The sequence below is a fragment of the Sorex fumeus genome, unplaced genomic scaffold (genome assembly GCF_029834395.1).
Source record: "Sorex fumeus unplaced genomic scaffold, SorFum_2.1 ptg000003l, whole genome shotgun sequence".
In the NCBI taxonomy this organism is placed as follows: Eukaryota; Metazoa; Chordata; class Mammalia; order Eulipotyphla; family Soricidae; genus Sorex; species Sorex fumeus.
Window position 1 is genome coordinate 3,328,416 of NW_026606060.1, and position 22,123 is coordinate 3,350,538.

At 43.7% G+C, this 22,123-nt stretch overlaps 1 protein-coding gene across 1 annotated transcript in view; it reads right to left on the reverse strand.

The window, feature by feature from the left end:
• PPP1R21 (protein phosphatase 1 regulatory subunit 21) overlaps positions 1–22,123 on the reverse strand; it is an 82,368-nt gene that overhangs the window by 37,376 nt on the left and 22,869 nt on the right. Inside the window, exons 4-13 of the mRNA XM_056114774.1 lie at positions 21,027–21,125; positions 18,648–18,812; positions 18,423–18,481; positions 17,209–17,303; positions 13,878–13,930; positions 12,679–12,828; positions 10,501–10,602; positions 10,329–10,417; positions 7,708–7,844; positions 1,330–1,422 (exon numbers count right to left, since the gene is read on the reverse strand). Of these exons, the coding sequence (XP_055970749.1) occupies positions 1,330–1,422; positions 7,708–7,844; positions 10,329–10,417; positions 10,501–10,602; positions 12,679–12,828; positions 13,878–13,930; positions 17,209–17,303; positions 18,423–18,481; positions 18,648–18,812; positions 21,027–21,125 (1,042 nt within the window). The remainder of the gene's footprint in view (positions 1–1,329; positions 1,423–7,707; positions 7,845–10,328; positions 10,418–10,500; positions 10,603–12,678; positions 12,829–13,877; positions 13,931–17,208; positions 17,304–18,422; positions 18,482–18,647; positions 18,813–21,026; positions 21,126–22,123) is intronic.

The window sequence follows — 22,123 nt, forward strand, 5'->3', positions numbered from 1 at the left end:
GAATTGCATGGTCTTTAGTCGAAAGCAGGTAGAGTCACAGGAAGCAAAAGGGAAAAAAACCTATGGTCCATGTCACATGATTTATTTATTTTTTTGTTGTTGAGTTAAAATTTACTGTCAGGGCTGGAGCGCTAGCACAGGGTGTTTGCCTTGTACGCGGCTGACCTGGGTTCGATTCCCAGCATCCCATGTGGTCCCCTGAGCACCGCCAGGAGTAATTCCTGAGTGCAGAACCAGGAGTAACCCCTGTGCATTGCTGGGTGTGATCCAAAAAGCAAAATAAATACATAAATATATTGTCAAGGAGCACCCTCAATAATTAAAATGTTTGGATTCAATAAAGAATAAACAATCGGACTAAGAGGCTATCCAATAGCACAGCGGGTAGGGCGTTTGCCTTGCACGTGGCCACTCCGGACAACCTGGCCGCATGCAAGGCAAACACCCTACCCGCCGTGCTATAGCTCCAGCCCCAATACACATTTCTTTTGACTTTTTTTTTTCCACTACTGGTTAAAAGAATAATCTAGGCACCTTGGCTGTAGTCTTTAGCAATTGTTCCCACCCTCTCCTTCATTCCCTAACCCACAGGCCTGGAAAGAAAAGGAGAAAACTTAGATGCCATGCAGATATTCAGAATTCGTATCATATAAGGAAAAGCATATAAGATGCCATTCAGCAGACTATATTTTAGCAGCGTACAAAAGAACTGAATACGGCTGGAGTGGGGGTTGGAAATATGGTTATAAAAGCAAGTCCCGGACTCCTACCTGCAAACCCTACGCTCCAGTGCTGCGAGTTAGCTCTGGCCTGGGGCTCTGCTGAGGGGAGCGGAGGGGGTCCCAGGGATGGTCAAGTCCTGAGTGAAGCCCCAGCAATGCAGGCTAGCCTGCTCCAACCCCGCCATTTTGGTAAGTCGTTCCCCCCCCCCCCCCCACACACACACAGTTTGCTAAATGAAATGGGAATTTCAGTAGGCATTTCAAACATGAAAATGCACGGGATGGAAGAAAGTTACAGATTCTCTCTGGGACTTTAACCCTTGGTCTCCACAATTCCTTGGTATCTGAGCTCCAACAGGGGAAAGGCATTTTGCTAAATGCCTGTGGCCAGCTTGTGGGGCGTGGTAACAGCTTTCTGGCTGAGGCCCTGTGCAGAAGCCTCTCTCCTTTAGCTACAGAAATGCAGCAGCCAGAGAGGCCAATGCGGCCACACGCTGCTGGGCTTTTTTCTGGGCCTACTGGCTCTGGCGCTATTTGTTTAAGTCTCATTCAGGCGGGTCTGAGAAAGGGGGTTGGGGACTTTCGGCTGTGTCAGGCCAGGCCTCACCTTTCGTGACGTCGTGAAGCCCTCGCAGCGCCGCCCCCAGGTTTGTTAGCACAGAACCATAGTTGGCCCGCAGGAGTCCGTCCGGCTCCGTACCTAGGAAACCAAGACACAGACCTCAGCATTTTCCCACAACTTAGGGAAACCAGGCGACTCACCATCTCCCCAGTGTTTGCTGAGAGAGTGAAGACTCCTTGGGATGTGCAGAAAATAACAGTGCCGGAATTCCAAAGACATGCAGACAACAGAGAGAAAGACCGATGGAGGGGCCCAGCCTGCCGTCCCCATGGCCACAGATATTTTTAATGGTTCAGAATCAAATGACCAAGCCAGATTCTTTTCTGATTCTTTTCAAGATGAAGGGCTTGATGAATTTCACCTTGTAGCCATAATGCAGTTCTTGCTTTATTCTTTCCTTAAATGTGACTACTTATTGAACATCTAAAAATATTTTTCAAGCCCACAGAGCTGTGCTCCTGGCATCACGGCACGAACAGCTCCTCCAATCCAATTCCCAACAAAGTGGTGAATACTGTTTTGGAAATGATCTGAAAGGCATAGAGCAATGAAGAAGATTTACAGGAGAAAATCAGTAGCAACTCCTGCAGCACAGTGGGACTGTGGTATTCGAACCAAGGTGACTCTCTCCTGTCCCCTCCGGCCAGCGAGACTGGAAAAGCCGAAGACAAGGGATGTCCATTTTCCACTCGTTCTTCCTTCACCAGCCCCCAGCTCAGAGCGCCAGGCTCTGCCTTGGCCATGGTACTGCTGATGAGACAGAGCCCTTGGTTCTGGCCCAGCTCAATGGCAGGAGTGCTCTGTGAAGGAGGGAAGCTGGAGGCCCGCGGACTCCAGGAAGGAGTCAGGGGAGTCACGTGGAGAGAAGCAGATGGTTCTACCTGCCTGCAGCCCCGGGACAGTACAGCAGGTAACGTGCTCACCTGGGTTCCAGCCTCAACACCCATATGGTAACCTGCTCCCCAGCAGGAAGGGCTGCTGAGTGCAGAGTAAACCCTGAGCACAGCAGGTGTGGCCCAAAAACAAAAGAGGGGAAGGGAGGAAGGGAGGAAAAGAGGAAGGGAGGGAGGAAGGAAGGGAAGGAGTGAGGGAGGAAAGGAGGAGGGAAAGAGGGAGGGAGGGAGAGAGGAAGGAAGAAGGGAAGGAGGGAGGGAGGAGAGGGAAGGAGGGGGCAAGGGAGAGAGAGAGAGTGAGCCTACCTGGGGTCAGATCAAACCAAATCTACCAGCACTAGGTAGACGGCATGTCTAGAAACGCAGCTCTTAAGGAGCCCGTTTTTTACTGGAACAGTTGGTGGGCGAGAGATGCTGGCAGCACATACTGGGCATGAGAGCAGTGAGAGACTCCCGAAGCTCCAACATGAACCCAGGACAGGGCCTTAGCGAGTCCTCCCAAGCCCCTGTCATCTTGGGACACTCTGCAGGCCCAAGGCTCAGCTTTTATTGTTTGTTTTTATTCTGGGGTCACACCAGCGATGCTCAGGACTCACTCCTGGCTCTGCACTCAGGAATCATTCCTGGCAGTGCTCCGAGGACTGTAAGGGATGCCAAGGATCAAACCCAGATCGGCTGCTGCCGGACAAGCACCCGCCCCACAGTACTGTCTCCCCAGCCCTGAAGTAGAAGCAGCAGCAAGACAAAAAACTTACACTCTGAAAACAAGTGTTTAGAGAAATTAAAGATCTGCACAGAAGGGAAAGCATGCCACATTTCTAAGATTTAAAATTTTAACATTCTTAAGATCCCCTGTCCTACCTTCCTACAGGCATCATCATATCCAAGTCACAAACTACAAACACTTACTCTCCCACCTCTGGGGACCCGGAGTCTAAAATCAAGGAGTCGCAGGGCCAGGTCTCTAGCAAAGACGCCCGGGAATGTGTCCTGGCTTTCTGGGCTCCACATGGACCTTGGTGTATGGCGGGATGATTCAGCCCTGGCCTCTCTCCACACGTCTCCTCCCCTACGTTGCTCTATAGCGGGAGTTGCTGGTTGCCTCCGAATCTTTGCCTCTAATGCCTTCCCAATCTTTGCCTTATATGTGGTTGACCCAAGTATGGTCCCCCTGGGCAGCACCAGCAGTCATTACTGAATGCAGAGCCAGGAGTAACTCCAGAGCATTGCTGGCTGTGCCCCCGCCCCCCAAAAAATAAACAAAAAAAGAATAACAGTCACTAACCTGTTAGGGCTCTCTCTGAACCCATAGGATCACATCTTAATTTGATTCCACCTTCAGACCTATTTCCAAATAAGGTCACTCACAGAGCAGTCAGAGATCGACATATTTTCTTGTGAGACACATTCTAACTGCAAAACTCCCCTAAACTGACCAATAGATTCAAGTCAATTCCTATCAGAATCCCAGCTAACTTCCTGGTGTAAGTGGACAAGTTTCAAACATTCATACGAGACTGCAAGGGACCCAGATAGCAAAACAAGCTTTCCAAACAAGTACCAAATAGGCGGGCTGGAGCGATAGCACAGCGGGTAGGACATCTGCCTTGCACGCGGCCAATATGGCCGACCCGAGTTCAATTCCTCTGTCCCTCTCGGAGAGCCTGGCAAACTACCCAAAGTATCTTGCCAGCACGGCAAAGCCTGGCAAGCTACCCGTGACGTATTCAATATGCCAAACACAGAAATAAGTCTCACAATGTTACTGGGCCCACTCGAGCAAATCGATGAACAACGGGAGGACAGTGACAGTGACCAAGGAGGCAGGACTCACAACTCCTGGTCTCAAAACTTATTGCAAAACAATGATCATTAAGACAGTGTGACACTGGCATTGTAGATATTAGAATATTTGGAATAGAAAACATTCCAAATATAGCAACTCATGTATTTGATGAGAGGTTTGTATATAAAATACACAAAGAACCCTTACAGCTCAATAATGAAAAGACAACTGAAATTTTAATAGAAAATTTTTAATTAAAAAAATAGAAAAAGATATTAGAAACATACCTCCAAAGAAGCTAGACTGGGGCTGGGATGATAGCACAGCGGGTAGGGCTTTGCCTTGCACGCGGCCAACCCAATCCAGGTTCGATTCCCAGCATCCCATATGGTCCCCTGTACACCACCAGGAGTAATTTCTGAGTGCATGAGCCCTGAGTGCAGGAGTGACCCCTGTGCATCGCTGGGTGTGACCCAAAAAGCAAATAAACAAAGAAGCTCGACAAATGGCCGATGAAGAGATGAAAAGATGTTCACCATGACTAGGAAGCAGGGACTGTATCAAAACTCCAATGGGAACCTCTTCAGAAAGTCAGATATTACTATGATGGCTGAATCAAAAAGGAACAAAAATTAGAGGTGGCGTCAGAAAGAGAGCAAAGGGGGCAAGGCAGCTTGCCCTGCACACGGCTGACCCCAAGCACCAGTAGGGATGACCTCCAAGCCCAGAGTGAGGACTACGCCCTGAGCACCAACAGGGTGTGTCCCCCAAACAAAACAAAAGTCTGATGCGAATGTAAGAAAATCAGAACCCTCTTGCAATACAGGTTGAAATGTGAAACGCTACAACCACCACGGAAAACCGTCAGATAGACCGTCCAACAGTTAGAGACAGAGAGGCCATGGCTGGGCAACTCCTCTCCTACCAAATCTCCAAGAGTGAAAAGACTACTCACAACCTGCTCGTGAATATACACCAATCTTCATGGTAGCCAAAAAGGTGCAAAGACCCCAACGTCCATCAACGTCCACATGATAAATCACGTGTGGCATATCCACCCCATCAAATGCTTCAGGACGGGGTTGAGCTATGCCAGGACACGCTCAGGGCTTCCTCCGGGCGCTGTGCTCGGGGATCACTCTTGGTACTGCTCAGGGGGTCATATGAGGCAGCAGGTGATCAGAGGGGGGCCAACTATGCATTATCTTTCCAGCCCCCACACCATGGAATATTATTCTGCAATAAAAAGAAATGAAATGTTGGGGCTAGAGCGATAGCACAGCGGGTAAGGCGTTTGCCTTGCACGCAGCCAACATGGCTGACACAGGTTCAATTCCCAGCATCCCATATGGTCCCCCGAGCACCGCCAGAAGCAATTCCTGAATGCATGAGCCAGAAGTAACCCCTGAGCATCGCTGGGTGTGACACAAAAAGCAAAAAAAAAAAAAAAAAAAAAAAAAAATGTTGATATATACTGTAACTTGGTTGAATCTAGAAAACATTATGCTAACTGAAAGAAGTTACAAAAGCTCACATATGATACCGTTTATATTCAATGCTCAAAGCAGGCAAATCATAGACAGAAAATAGATCAATAACTGCCCAGTGCTGGCGAGGTACAATGAGGGATTAAGAGAGCAAGAGTTACATTTGTGGAATATAAAATAAAATAAATAAAGAGAGTAAAGGGGGCAAGGCAGCTTGCCCTGCACACGGCTGAGACTAACACCCAAGGATGGTAGAGACAAGGGCCAGGAAGGTTGCTCTACAAGGGGCTGGAGTGATAGTACAGCGGGTAAGGCGTTTGCCTTGAGCGTGGCCGACCCGGGTTCAATTCCCAGCATCCCGTATGGTCCCTTGAGCACTGCCAGGAGTAATTCCTGAGTGCATGAGCCAGGAGTAAGCCCTGTGCATCGCCGGTGTGACCTAAAAAGTGGAAAAAAAAAAAGATTGCTCTACAGTTGGAAGCCTGCCTCATGAGCTGGGGGAGAAGGTAGCTGGAATAGAGAGGGGATCACTAAGTCAATGGTGGTTAGAGGGGTTGCTCGGGATGTGAGATGTGTGCTGAAAGTACACTAAGGCCCAAACATGATGGACTCACAGTATCTCTATTGCAAACCATAATGCCCCAAAGTAGAGACAAAGAAGAAAATTATCTGTCACAGAGGCAGGGGAGGAGTTGGATGGTGAGGAGGTATACTGGGGACATAGGTGGTGGGAAATGTGCACTGGTGGAGGGATGGGTATTTGATCATTGTATGACTGAAACACAAACATGAAAGCTTGTAACTGTATCTCATGGTGATTCAATAAAAAAAAAGAGAGTAAGAGTCAAAATTAGAAGGGCTTTTGCATCTGCTTCATTTTCAGTGCTGGGAAACCAGACACACACACAAGCAAGGTGCGTGCTTCACCGACACAGGGCAGCCCTGGCCCAGCATTTTCCTTCTTGAGAAGAAAAAAAATTCTAAAATTGACTTTTGTGATGGTGCACATATCTAAGGATATTATAAAAACTATTCAACTGTACGGCTTACACGGGTAAGCTGTATGGCACTTTAGTAAACTTTATCACATTAAAGGTATTCACTGTCACTGTCCTCCCGTTATTCATCGATTTTCTCGAGCGGGCCCAGTAACGTCTCCATCGTGAGACTTGTTACTGTGTTTGGCATATCAAATACATCTCGAGTGGCTTGCCAGGCTTTGTCGTGCGGGCGAGATACTCTCGGTAGCTTGCCGGGCTCTCCGAGAGGGGCGGAGGAATCGAACTCGGGTCAGCCATTTTGGCTGCGTGCAAGGCAAACGCCCTACCGCTGTGTTATCGCTCCAGCCCATTAAAGGTATTATAAAAGTAAAATGAGTATAGGACCAGGAAAGACACAGCTTTCTTTAACAAAAAAAAATTGTTTTTTGGAGGGGGGCCACACCTAGGGGTGCTCAGGGCTCATTCCTGGCTCTGCACACAGGACTCACTCCTGGCAGGACTAGAGAACAATATACAGTGCCAGGGATCAAGCCCAGGACGGCCGCACGCAAGGCAAGTGCCCTACCCACTGTCGTATCACTCCATCCGCAAGTCATGGAATTCTTAAAAAAAAATGATATAAACTGAAGTCTGTTCAACTATCCGGGGGAGGGGAGAACAGACAAATCCAACCACCTTCTTTTCAAAGGGAAACTAAAACATATTAAACCATCCCTGTGCTACTTAGTGGAAAGCTGGTGTATATACTTCTACTTTACCCTTCTCTATTTAAAAAAGAGGAAAGAGAGTTAATATTTAATGCAAATCTTCAATGCCTAATACATCGGTACATTCTTTTTTTTGTTGTTTTTGCTTTGGGGCCACACCCAGAAGTACTCAGAGGGTATATGGGATCCGGGGATGGAACCCGGGTCTGCTGCATGCAGCACTCTACTGGCTAGACTATCTCTCTGGCCCCATCCATTCTTAATTCAACTCATCAGTCACATTTACCTCCATTTTGTAAGTGGGAAATAGGCCCAGCGGAGCAAAGTGGTTTGTGCAAGGTCATAAATATATGTAAGGAAGTAGAGAATTTGAATTCCAGTTTTGCTGACTCCAGATTATAGGATCTTCCCATTCAAATACGCTAACCCATCTCTCCCTTTCAACTTCAAGTATCCCTCTTCAAGTTGAACCAGAAGGAACATACTTACTTGGCAAAGCGAGAAGCCCAATGTAAGTTTGCAACTTCTCAAACACAGCTGTCATTTTTTTCATGTCTTGAGACAGCTCTAAATTCCTGGCTCTTAACGCAGTTGTGCAAAGAGAAGATTCACATTCTTCTTCTAAACTAGGAATGGGTAGATATTTTTAAAGTGAGCATCCTGGAAAATTTTCAGTTAGCTATAAGACACCATCTAAACCACCAAACTACTTTAGCCAAAGAGGGGCTTTGCTAAAAAGAGGAATTTGGTATCATTTTTCCTGCCATTTTTTAAATGCACCTGCTTTCTGCAGATGCCAATGAACTATGAGGAATAAATGTGAAGGCAGGAGTCCATTATCTTTCCATCCTGAGAGCAGGTGAAAGATGGTTCCCTTCAAGATGTCTTGGAGAAAGTGTTTAATTAACAATATTCCTAAACTGGACATAGCAGAGAAAATCCACTCCCCGCAAAGCTGCTGTGGTGTGCGCAATCTCCCCAGCCCTGCGGTAGGGAGGAGCGTCTAAGAAACATCTTTAGTGTATGCAGCTCCCAAATCCAAAAAGATGGAGGGAGAAAAATAAACAAAATATGGACTTAAAACTTAAAAGTAAATTCCCAACATTCACGAAATACATCGTTTCCATCTTAAATGGTTACTAAGGCAAGCTTGATTATAGGAATTTTTAAAAACAGATGTATTTTTTAAAAAAGATGTATTCTTAATAGCGCTAATTAAAAAAGTGCTGATAATCAAATAAAATGCTTTTTAAACAAGTAAAGAAGTTACGAATCCAGCAATGAAAACCATACCCATTCCCCTGCCCTTGCTGGCTCTTCTCTCTCAACTTCTAACTATGGCAGCAGACAGCTTCATTCATCACTACATTAAGTTACTACTGAAGCACACGTCATCTTTGTCAATGACACTGCTATTTAAACCAATGACCAAAAAACAAGCACAATCTTGAATGCCTGACAAGGTAGGAGGTAAACTGAAAGCTTATCAGTTGGAACATTTCAAGAAGAGGAATCTTAGATCAAGGACCGGCTTCCCTGTGTTTCAAAAAATATATGGCAAAAAAATATAAAAACAAGCAACTGTTGCAGAGAACATATTTTTGCAATGGTTCTTAAATTTCTCTTCAAATATAAGATAAATCAGTAAATTATATTGAGTGCAATGCTATTTAAACTTCTGAAGTTAATTTTATCTATTCATTTAATTTTGGCGTTTTGGGGGCGGGGGGGGGTCACACCCAGCGATGCTCAGGAGTTACTCCTGGCTCTGCAGGGACCATATAGATGCCAGGGATCAGACCCGTGTAGGCACCCTACCCACTGTACTATCACTTGGTGCCCTGAAGTCAATGTTTAAAATCTGAATTATATTGAAACATAACATACAAAGATCTGAATAAAATTATAACTTTAATTTTATTAACAATTTAAAATATTAATTGATTTTAAATAATGAAATTTTGTTTTGAAGTTGAAAGTTACTACTTTAATTTTAATTGAAGATAATTAAAATAATTAAAAATAATTAAATAATTTAAATTGTAATTGAAAGTATTAAATAATAAAACCACATGATTAATAATTAAAATTACTTTTTAATAATAAAATTTTATAATTTGAAAAGTTGAAAGTTATTACTTTCGTTTTATAAAAACTTATGAACTACAATTACTTCTGTATTTTTAATATCTACAAGTCTTTCAGGTATGTATTTTCTAAACATTATTTGCAATATTACATCCTCTGCCCCATTCGGAGAGCCTGGGAAGCTACCGAGAGTATCTCACCCGCACAGCAAAGCCTGGCAAGCTGCCAGTGACATATTCGATATGCCAAACACAGTAACAAATCTCACATTGGAGACGTTACTGGGCCCGCTCAAGGAAATCGATGAACAACGGGATATGTGCTACAGTGCTACACATATTACATATCTATGCTCTTATTTCTCTTATGTTCTAACTTTATTACTTCTAAGCTGAATCCTAGAATGAAAAAATACAGATGAATTCGAAGCCTTAGAGTTTTAACCAGAAGTATCAAAAAATATAAAAAGTCTCATCAAATTTCAATTTATTATTATTTTTGTTTTGCCTATTCAAAAACATTTAAAGTGTAAACTTAAGGTAACCAAATGATGTATTCTATAAAGGCTAGTAGATAAGTTTTTAGTTTATAATTAAAACAGGTCACCAACAATAAAAACAAAAAATATAACATTCTAAAGAAACCTAATGATGATACATCCAAATGCATATGCATAAGTTGTTATAAGCCCATTGAAATATTTATAGCAAAAATGTAATAAATACCCCACTAAATTTTTCAATCAATGTGTCATTGAAAAATCACTAAAAGTGCTTTTATATTGCATAATTTGGTAGTAATCACTGTACCAAAGCACTGAAAAACAAATCTAGCTGAGAGACCATAATTCAACTTTCTTAAACATAAGGTTAAGCTGCTCAAGTCATGGTTTTCTTTTCCATGAAGTCCAAACAATTTATGGTGCAGAAAGGTCAGGCTGTCTATTACTACTTTACTACCTCTGGCATGGGTCTGAGGCCACCCAATTACCGAAGCCCCCAAGCGTTAAGGTAAATAAATACCTTTTTAACTGATAAGGAAGAATCTTTCTAAGAAAACAGATGTAAGAGGTTAGATGCTCTGAAAAAGTTTTCAATTTCACAGTTGTCTCCTGGAAAGAAAAACAACACCAAGGTCAAGGAGTCGTTTGACAAAAAGGAGCTCCCAGTTCGAGAAGTGAAAGGAGAGAATTACCAGGACGGTCACAGTATCCTCAGTGATGCTTCCGAACAGCTGAAGCATTCCTTCCTCGAGGGGGCGGACGTAGGACGCGTTCTCATGAAGGTACTGTGAGAACTGAACAGAAGGGAGCAACTGTGAGACAAACAACCAGCCAACAGTCAACACACTTGAACTGGGCTCACTGAGTCAAAAACCTGTTTCTGGTTTGGTGGCATTTGGTTTTTACCCAGAGACACCTCCTTCTCATGAGCCCAGACACTACTGCCAAGCCCCCCGCCAGTGTAACTGAGGAAACGGGCAGGGACATGGAGGAAAGCCAGCACCAAGAGGCGTTCTGCCCTCAATACCTGCTTCTCTTTCAGGGGACAGAAATGTTTGTTTTTTTAAATCAAGACTAACAGATTTTTGGGCCGGAGTGATAGTACAGTGGGTGGGACGTTTGCCTTGCACTCAGCCAATCCGGGTTCGATCTCTGGCATCCCATATGGTCCCCCCAACACTGCGAGGAGTGATTCCTGAGTGCAGAGCCAGGAGTAACCCCTGAGCATCGCTGGGAGTACCCAAAAAGCAAAAATAAAATAAAATAAAATAAAAGTCTGTTTTTTAATAAAAAAGAAAAAAAAAGACTAACAGATTTTTGAGTCATATATCTCTTTTTTTTTTTAATTTTTAATTTTTGGGTCTTTGGGCCACATGCAGCGGTGCTCAGGGCTCACTCCAGGCTCTCTGCTCAGGATAAATTCTGATGGACTCTGGGACCATACTGGCTGCCAGGGCATTAACTTCGGTCAACTACATCCAGGCAAGCAGCCTATGCCCGCTGTACTACTTTTCCAGTTCCCTCTCTCATTGAGGGGGGAAAAGTCTGTATGAAGACAGTCTCTGCTTTGACTACCCCCACCAGCGCGAAGGGGCTACTCCTGGCACTGCGCTTCAATTCTCTGGGTGACCCCTGGAGATGGTGGGGGTCACAGGTGTGGGGGATTGACCAGAGACTCCCACATGCCCTGTGTGAGCTCAGTCCCTTGGAACCACCTTCCTGCCCCTGGTGCTTATGTTTACTTCACAGAATGTTTAGGATGAGCAATACCTAGGTATGGAAAAATCATAAAAAGGAAGATATCAAAACATCTATGTGTTGGAGAGAGTGTATGGGCAGGACAAACAGGGCTTGATCTCCAGCACCACATATCGTCCTCCGAGCCCCACCAAAAGTCATCCGGAGTATAGGGCCAGGAGTAAGCACAGAGCACAGCTGGGTGTGGCCCCAAAACTCAACACACACAAAAACTTATGGCCAAAGGCCACACATTGGGAGAACTGATCACATACTGACCTGGTGGGGGACGGGCAGAAAGGGAGGGGCATTGGGGTCCTTGAGGGCAGCTGGGGACACTAGGGACGTGGGAGGTACTGGCATTAATTGTAGCAGAAATCACTGGCAAGGGCTGTCAATCGCAGAACCTCACTGAAAATTTTTCCTTTAAATTTCTAACTGTCACTGGTACATTAGATTGTATTTACAAAGGACTAATTCAGGTTTAGGGATAGATATAGAAAAAAATTGGAAAATTTAAAAACAAAAATGATTATTTTCTTTTATGAATATCATCATATCATCTATAAGGTAAATTATAGAAAAACATCTTATTCAAAATGAAGTTTGACATGCAAGATTGACATACTTGAATCTCACCATAATTGGGTGTAATCAGAGAGACCAGGGGCCCGAGACTCAGCTAATTTAGTTCCTAATTTCCTTTTTGTCTGGGATACTGCTGTGAGTGACAAGGAGTGAGTTCAGAGTGGGAACATTATATGCCAGAAACATTCATGTTAGCAGCTTTATAAATCATGATGTCAAAAAAATTTTGTTTAAATGAGTTTTTTACAAATAAATTTTATTACTTTATCTATAAATGTTTATACACATATTCAACATTTATTTATAAATATATTATAAATATTTATTTCTAATATACTTAATTCATAATTTTATAATTTAAAATTTTATTTTACCTTTATTTTATAAATAAATAAATATAAATGATTGCTCTATTTTATCTCAAGGGCCTAATCTATGACTGTTTTCTCCCAAGTTCTTGACTGTATTTTACTGTTGCACAAAAATGGTCTGAAAATGAATAATGCGTCCTCATACTGTTGAAGGAAAATAAGGCATTCTGTTACCTTCTGATTCAGTGGAGATATAGTGTCAATGGCAGAATCAACAGGGAAAATCTGAATCCTCTGCTCTGTGTAGGTGTGAAAGTTCAAAAGCGCGGTCACAAGATCTTGAACAAAAGCCAGGGCTTGTCCAGTAATATCCCGCATTTTCAGCTTTAAAATTAAAAGTGTACAAATTAAAGCTGACTATCCAGTGATTTTTATCAAATTACATTAAAAAGTCTACTTCAGAAGAAAGCATTTGAATTCAAATATAATTATTTCCTCATTTAAATTCACTTGTTCCCTAAAGTAACAAAATAGGAGACTAACATCCAAGAGTGGCCGAGATTAGTACCAGGAATTTTGCTACATGACTTGGAGGCGAGCCACACGTGCTAGGGGAAAAGGGAGCTCAGATAGAGAAGGGAGCACCAAATAAAGGGTGTTGGGAGGATCCTCATAGGATGGGAGAAGCATGCTGAAAGTAGGCTATAGGCCAAGTATGATTGCTGCTCAATGCCTCTCTTGCAAACCACAGCACCCAAAAGGAGAGAGAGAGAGAGAGAGAACAAAAGGGAATGCCCTGCCACAGAGGCAGGGTGGGATAGGGGGATGGGGGGTGGGAGGGATACTGGGACCCGTGGTGGTGGGAAATGGGCACTGGTGGAGGGATGGGTACTTGATCATTGTATAACTGAAACCCAAGCACAAAAATTTGTAAGTCTGTAACTGTACCTCATGGTGTTTCACTAATAAAAAAATAAATTCACTTGTTCCCTCTTAAATTTTAATGTTCCAATCTAAATAAATTACAAAGTCACCAATTTTGGCAAATATACCTCCTCTAGGTGACGAAGACCACTATAGCAAAGGGTCTGCCAAAACAGGGGACAGTGTGACGCACACAAACAAGGGTGGCCCGACTGCAAGCCTACTGCTTCAGACGAGATGAACAGGAAGATCCCTATGGCTTATGGCCCAATGAACAGCAAGCTACATCATTTAAAGTGGTGGTTTTTGACTTGTTCATGCCCATAGATCAATACTGGTACCTGCACCCACAGCAGTTGAAAATCTCTGGCTTAACGGCTGTGGGAGAAACTCAGATTTAAAACTTAAACTGAATGACCAGGCACACTTCACAGAGGCCCAGGCCAACTAATTCTGGTTTCTGAAAGTCTGGCAAACACAATGGCTGAAAGTAAAAATTTCATCTTTACCTGATGTCTCCTATTGTGGAGTGGGACGTTCAGAGCATTATACTGACTATATTCTACAAAACAAAACAAAAACAATGTTTGTTCATTAAATCTCTCATTTGGCATGTACAGAAAAACAGCATAAATGCAAAGTAACAAATGTTCTGCAGCCAGACCAGCTTTATGGAGGAACTTAAAATGATGAAAGTCAATCATCACAGCTCAGGAAAACAATGACGCTTACATATATTCTGCTGTTTCTCAGAAAAGTATTTGGGATAAAACAAATCAACGAAGCTTCCATTTCGAAGAACGTCTGAAGAGCTTCTGGGGCGCCAGGTTCGTACACTCCCACTCTCCTCACAGCCCGAAGCTCAGCTCGCCTATCTTTTCCTCAGGCCCCTAGGAACACGGCTTCTGGCCTCCTCAGGCACATAGGACTGTCTGCCTTGCACGCAGTTGACCTGGGTTTGAATTCCCGGCATCCCATATGGTCCCCTGAGCCCTGTCAGGAGTAATTCCTGAGTGCAGAGTCAGGAGTAACCCCTGAGCATCACTGGGTGTGACCCCAAAAGTTAAAAAAAAACAAGAAACTGTTTCTGCCAATGTCCCTAATGCCTATTCCACCTAGCAGTCTTTGGTAGCAACTGGTGTTCACCTCCACTCTGCAAGGAAGCCCTTTTCTCAAAGGTCCTCCCCAAAGCCACCAAACCCAGCTGCCTTTATCACACTCTTTAATTTCTCCACAGTAATGGAAGGAACTCATAAGCACCATCAGATCAAATACTCCCTTCTCTAGGGTCCAGAGAGACTGTATAGTGGAGAGGATGTTTGCCTTGCATGTGGCCAACCCGGGTTTGATGCCTGGCATCCCACATGGCTCCCAAGCACTGCCAGGAGTTCTTTTTCTTGCTTCTGGTTGTGTAAACTACCAGCTTACTCCACAAAGAAACTATATGCAAGGCTTACCTAAGTCAGCTTCCTAATGATACAAGAGTCGGGTATAACCCCAGAGCATTGCAGAGTGTGGTCCAAAAACCAAAAGAAGGAAAGAAGGAAGGGAGGGAGGGAAGGAAAGGTTGAGGGAGGGAGGGAGGGAGGGAGGGAGTGGGGAAGGAAGAAGGGAGGAAGGAACCCACTCCCTTCTCCAGTTTCTGCCTCACTCTATTTCCCCAGCTCCTCTGCACTCTCTAAGACCCTGGAGCAAAGCTCCTGTACTCTGCACCCCTCATTCCTGCCACACCCAACAGGAGGTGGTGGCAATACTTATATCCAACAAGGTCAATATCAGCTCCTCTCCCAAGGTCTAATCTTTCACTGATAAATAATTACCTATAAATAATGACATATATCAGATTATTAAATAGAAACAAAATGAACATCCTTGTCTTTTCCATCCAACAACGAACAGTGACCATGGGCAGTGATGCTTCTCTGCTGTCCATGTCTTTGGCTCGCGTGACCTCCTCCCTCTTCCTTGCCTCCTTGTATCTCCCTGGTGACTCTGGCCCAGGCTCCAGCCCAGCGCCCAGGACAGCACCATCACAATATCAGCCCCTCTTCCCACTCCACTGTCAAGTAAACTGGCTGCCACATTAACTGCCACGAATTCCTTTATGGCATTCCCTGGATCAAGAACCCCATTTCCTGGCCAATTAAGTACCCAAGTTCTTTGTCCACAAGCTTTGGTGCCCAGGACCACTCACACTTTCCCAACTGACCTGTCCATGTCTTCCACACCCCTCTCATAGTCACTACTCATCAAACCATGACTGTTACCTTTCCTCCTACTCCTGTACTCTGAAATTCTCTTGCTTGTTCTCCTTCATCTCTGCCCAGTAAATCTTAGGCATCGAGGCCCAGCTCAAAGCACAGGCCTTCTAGAACTTTCCCCGAATTCCCCCCACCCCGCCAGCAGTAATCCGTCCCTCCTCTGAAACGCTAAGAGGTTCTTTCCCAAACTGCTTAGCTTAAGACATTTCTTACCTTCTATCTTCCCTACTAGACTGAATTTTCTGAAGGAATTACTTACCATTCCCTATGCTCCCTTCCTTTCTGGGTGCTCAGCATATGCTCTCTAAATAGTAACTAGAGCAATAACCTACCTGAAACAGGGTAAGCCCTAAAAGCAGGATGCCACTAATACTGGGAAAGGAAAGATGAGTCCAAATGGGATTCAAAAGGAAATTGTGAAACCTGATGACTAACAGAATCAGAGACGACTGAGAGAATGAAATGCCAAGGTTTCGAGTTCAGTAAATGAAAGTATGCTCGTGCTATCTATGCTAATACAGAAATTAGAAACAGGTGTAGGTCTCAAAGGACAGAATTTAGATTTCTGATATAGTGACACAATGCTTTCAGGTTTAGCTCAAAGTTCACTCTTTACTTTCCTCTATTTTTAGGTCTCCCCTAGGAAAAGGGGAGAAAAACACTAATTTCAATCATGTAATTGTAAAGAGGGAAATGTGTTGGAAAACAAGTTCCAAATCCCACACATTCTGTTAAATTGATCTTTCTCCTTCCTTCCTTCCTTCCTTCCTTCCTTCCTTCCTTCCTTCCTTCCTTCCTTCCTTCCTTCCTCCCTCCCTCCCTCCCTCTTACTTTCCCTCCCCCTCCCTCCCTCTCTTCCTTTCTTCCTTTCTCAGCCTATCTCTCCCTCCCTCCGTGCCTCCCTCCCTTCCTCTCTTCCTTCATTCCTTTTCTTGTTTTTGGGCAGTGCTCAAGGCTTCCACTGACTCTGGTCTGGGGTCACTCCTGGCAGACTCAGGGACCATAACTGACCCCCCTCAGAAGCCTGGGGATCAAATCTTGGTCAGCCACATGCAAGCAACATGCCATACCCACCACTGCACTATCACTCTGGCCTCATTAATTTCTTTTTTTAAAGTTCTTTTCCTTGCTTCTGGTTGTGTAAACTACCAGCTTACTCCACAAAGAAACTATATGCAAGGCTTATCTAAGTCAGCTTCCTAAGAATTCACCGGAAATATACAAGATACAAGAGATTGAGACAATGCACCTCACAGCACCCTCTTTGGTCATGAGCAACTTCAGGGACCTAGTATGTGGAGGGTGTTTCTTACCTTGCGGTATGTCAAAGACACATCATAATTTTTTTCAATTATAAATTTTGGCTTCTCCCAAGAATGCTAGATTTCTAGTAGTTCTATGACCATCTGAAATCTCCCTATGGAATTGAACGTCAAAGCTCCTCAAAAGAACAAAACCAAGCAACTCTCTGCTGGGCCACTAAGGATATTTGTCAAATACATTAGAAATCATTTCAATTAGTTGGCTATGACAGAGAGATCAAAGTTGTAAATAATGAAAAACTGAACATAATACCTACTTGTATCATTAAAAGGTACTTTTTCACTGATGATTGATAAGGATTCCTCTAATCTACCTGACAAATCTTCATGAAGACTCTTTAACTGTAATTGACTGAAAAAAAACAAAAACAAAAAAAGAACACTGTATTATCACCAGTCAGACTTTGCTTCATACCTCAACAGCTGGTGTCAGACTTTTTAACAATGTGCCCAAAATGAACATAAACTTGGAGACAGATGTAAAAGATGAGCATTTTAAAACAAAAAACACCAGAACCTTGATTCTTAACCCCTCAAGACATCTGCTGAATCACATGGAACTTTATAAGAATTTATGTCTGGGCATCTTATAAAATCCTAAATTTATTTCTCTGAGTGCAAAATAAACTTAGGTCCATTATAAAGTTTCTCTTTACTACATAGACATGTTTGTTCAAGTATATTATGGCAAAGTTCTTTTTCTTAAAGATGACATCAGATTTCATTTTCCTTGAACTCAAACATTTTGGTTTTGATTCAATTATGAGAACACAATTACACATATAGACTATGTGTGAAAATCAACCATTACCACTTAACTGAAGAAATTTACCTGATCAAAACTACTAAAACCTAAAATACCATGTGATGCAACAAATAAATGTTGGGGCACGCTTTTACTGCAAGTTGTCTTTTGTTCTTTTGTTCTTTTGTTCTATAAAACAGAACAAGTTTTTGTGGTTGGTCTGTTTTGTTTTTGACTCACGCCCCACTCTGCTCAGAGCTTATTCCTGGCTCTGTGCCAGGTGCTAGGGATCGAATCAGGGCCATCTACATGCAATGCAGGCACCTTAGTCCCGGTACTATCTCTCAGCCCAAACAACTATTACTTCAACTTGAGGATTTAGATACCTATCAGTTGTAACACATAACCTTCATTCTATTCAAAATGTATCATAGAGTGGGGAGGTGGCAATGGTCAGCAGTCTTCCTGAGGGGGTATGAGAAGGCCCTCTCTGCAGATTGGGGTCCTCAACGGAGCCCAAAACACTATCTGCCACGGCCCAAAGCACCTGCATTCTGAGCACCAATACCCTGCTGACACCACTATTAGCAGAACCAGAGCTAAGAGAACTGGAAGGATGCCTGAGGATGACCCACTGCATCTCATCTCAACTATGAGAAAATGACGCCAGAGGAGGGCTAACACCAAAACCCGAGTCTTCTGAACCTTACTTCAGAGCCCACATACCATTCTTCAGTTCGAAGTCGACATTCCTTGGCCTCCTTTTCTAGGGTCTGGGATTTGACCTGCATTTGAGAAGGGAACAGAGACAGATGGTTGACATGCAGGCACCTAGACAGACCGACCATGAGCAACCGTCTGGCCCTGAGTGACTGGCTAGGCTTTAAGGACGGGCACAGACCATTTGGAACAGCCTCGACCCTAAGTGCTCTCGCCAACACTGGGGCTTACTTCTAGTTTGGCCTTGTCATTCTGCAGCTTCTCTATGGTCTCCATGTACTTCCGCGTCAGGCCGTCCACCACAGCTTGGTTCTGAGCAGCCTCTGTTTCAAGAGAGGACAGTCGATTCCTCAGCTCTGCTTCCACATGCTTATGCTTCTCATCAGCTTCGAAAAACTGAAAACAAAAGACCGATTTTCTCTTCTTACAAGATCCTAAAATAGACCAATGAACAGATGAACACCAGCAGCGCCATCCCACTGGGCAGTTCCCACGATGCCATATGCTCACTGACCAAAACCCACAGGGGCCTGACCACAGAGTCCTCGCAGGACAGTCAAGGGAAGGCTCATGCCGGAACTGCTCCACAGACAGGAAAAGCCGAGCAGGGCAGGACTCGCCAGATCATCTGCCAGATGTTTCACAGCTCAGATTTAGTAGAAGTTAACTCTGCACCCATACCTTACTTGGAAGCCTTCTCCGAAGCCTGTTAACTCCTTCTTCAGTCTCATATGCTCCCTTTTTTAGGTTTTTGTTTTGTTGTTGTTTTGGGCCCCGCCCGGAGATGCTCAGGGTTTAGACCTGGCTCTATGTTCAGGGGTCACTCCTGGCAGGCTTGGAGACCATACGAAATGCTGGGGATCAATTCTGGGTCAGCCACGTGGAAGACAAACATCCTTGTACTATCTCTCTGACCCTGAAAGAACTTCTAGTTCAGTTTTTTTCAAACAATTTCAATGGACCAGAATATAACACTTCTATAAGCTGACTTCCATGACTGAACAGTCAAAACTCAAATAGATATAATTTCTGGAACAGGTTGAAAAAAAATGCCATATGGGATGCAGCTCTTCTCCTCCATATTAGGAATACTAGCTAACAATTAAGAATACTTAATAAACGGGACCAGAGAGACAGTACAGCAACAGCAGGTGAGGCCTTGCCTTGCATGCAGCTGACACAAATCTGATCTCCAGCATCCCATACAGCCCTTCAAGACTGGCCAGGAGTGATTCTTGAGCACAGAGTCAAGAATATGTCTGAGCATGACCAGGCATGGTTCAAAAGCAAAAAAGCAAAATAGCAAAAACCGCTTAATGCAAAAATACACTGATAGGTCAGAGAGATAATATGCAGGTCATGTGCTTGGCCTGCACATGGCATCAATTCTCGGCACCCCATCCGGTCCCCTAGGCCTGCCAGCAGCGGTCCCTGAGTGCTGACCCAGGAGTAAGCCCTGAGCACTTTTGGTGTGTGCAAGCTGGTGTGTGCTCAAAAGCAACAACAACAAAAATGCACTGAGATGAAAAGTTTATCTGACTTTTTTTTTTGCTCAGGGGTTACTCCTGGCTCTTCACTAAGAAGTTACTCCTGGCAGTGCTTGGGGACCATATGGGATGCCGGGGAGTGAACTCGGGTTGGCTGCGTGCAAGGCAAATGCCCTCCCCGCTATACTATGGCTCCGGTCCCAATCTACCATTTTTGAAAGGTAAAATTTACTGTATATTTATTTTCGACCATTTGATTATGCTCACCATTTCAAAATAAATCAAGAGACACAGCTGTATAAAATATACTATCTCTCTGGGAATATGCAGAATAATTTAGGGTCTTACACTGACTCAACATTTGAGGGTCTGCAAATAGTTGAGGGCCTCTGAGGTAAGGAAATAAATGTTAAGTTCAAATAGAAAAAGAAAAGAAAATGAAGGGGGGGGAAAGATGTGGGGCTGCCTTGAGCGAGGCCCCAAGACTAAGCATGGGACAGAATATGTTTGCCCACACCCCAACAGGCCTTAGCCCATATTCTCAAATATGCACCCCCTCCCCCATTTCTATAAGTAAGTCTGTCTTGATAAATCTATTTTGCTTCACCAATTAAAAACAAATAGAGAGAATAGATAAAAACCGAAAAGTACTAATTTTCAAAAAGCAAACACTACTTACTGATAAGACCCCATCTAAAAGATCCATCCATCAAATGACATCAAATGTCCTGTATGTTTCTGTGTCAATTTATAAGGCTCTCCTACTGTCCTCCAAAGACACATACTTCAAAACACGATTCCACATTTAGACACATGAGTTAAGAAATGAATTGGTGAGGGTGGAGTTGGGGTGGGAACGGGATATGGGAATTGGTGGAGGGAAGTTGACTCTGGTGGTGGGACTGATGCTGAAATGTCTAAAACCCAACTATCAATATCTTTGGAAATCGTGGTTAACTAAATTAAAAATTATTTTTTAAAAAATGAATCAATGAGTGGCATATGCACCTAACCACGGGGGACATGAAGCACACACTCGTCCTCACAACACTATCTCTGTTTCTCTTCCCACATTCATTGAATCATTGTTAGTTCATATGGAAAAAAAAACAGATTTTCTCACTTGTATATGCAACCGTTCATTCTCTTCTATCTTCTTCTGTAGGTCTTCATCAAAGACACTCTTCTGCTCTTGGCTCAACTGAGAAGATTCCCCACTTTTCTGATGAAAAGAATAAGTTATGTCCACATAGCTTTCATCCTTTAGAGAAACATCCTAATGACACAGATTCTCTATCACCTTAGTAGCTTGTTTCTTCTATGTGATACTCCTGCAAAAGGTACACAGTTTATCATTGAACTTCTCCTGTGTGCTGTAAGTGGGGCTGCAAATATTGCAGTGGACAAGAAAGCTTTAAAAAGAAAGAGAAACAAACAGATCAGGCTTGCTGTTCTTCGCAGAGGAATTCAGGGACAGCTCTGCTGAAAGAGTATGCTAGCAGTACAAACATAGCAACACCTACCACTTCGATCTGATCTTTGAGTTTTGAGAAGTGAAAATTTTAGCAATTTATATGCTTGACTTGGTAAACTCCTTTTAGGAGACTGAGTAAATTACTTAACATTCACACATATTGGTTTAAGTAAGAGCTCACATAAATTCGTATGTTTTACAAAATCATCTGAAATGAAGATGTGAGGAGGAAAAAGCACAAAGATCGTAAAACAATTCCTTTTGCTTTATTCACCCAATACGAACATTTTCTTTTTTTTTCTCTTTGGGTCACACCCAGCGACGCTCAGGGATTGCTCCTGGCTCTGCACTCAGGAATTACTCCTGCGGTGCTTGGAAGACCATATGGGATGCTGGGAATCAAACCCGGGTGGGCCGCGTGCAAGGCAAACGCCCTCCCCGCTGTGCGATTGCTTAGCCCCCAAATGAACATTTTCTACACAACAGAATAGCACCATTTAAAGAGCCAATAATGAGTATTTGTTTTCCTGGGACAGCCCATAGTGAAGCTCTTCACACATCAGTCAGGACCCAGTGCCAGCTGTCTCACGCCTCACTTAGAATGATGTCACCTACTGACCCAGTGTGAACCAATGGCTTGAAAATCCTCTGAAAAGGGGTGATACAGTGGCTGAGTTACACAAACAGGTATAATAGCAACAGTAGTAATAAAAGAGCTACATAAAAATTAGGCATATTTAGAACAC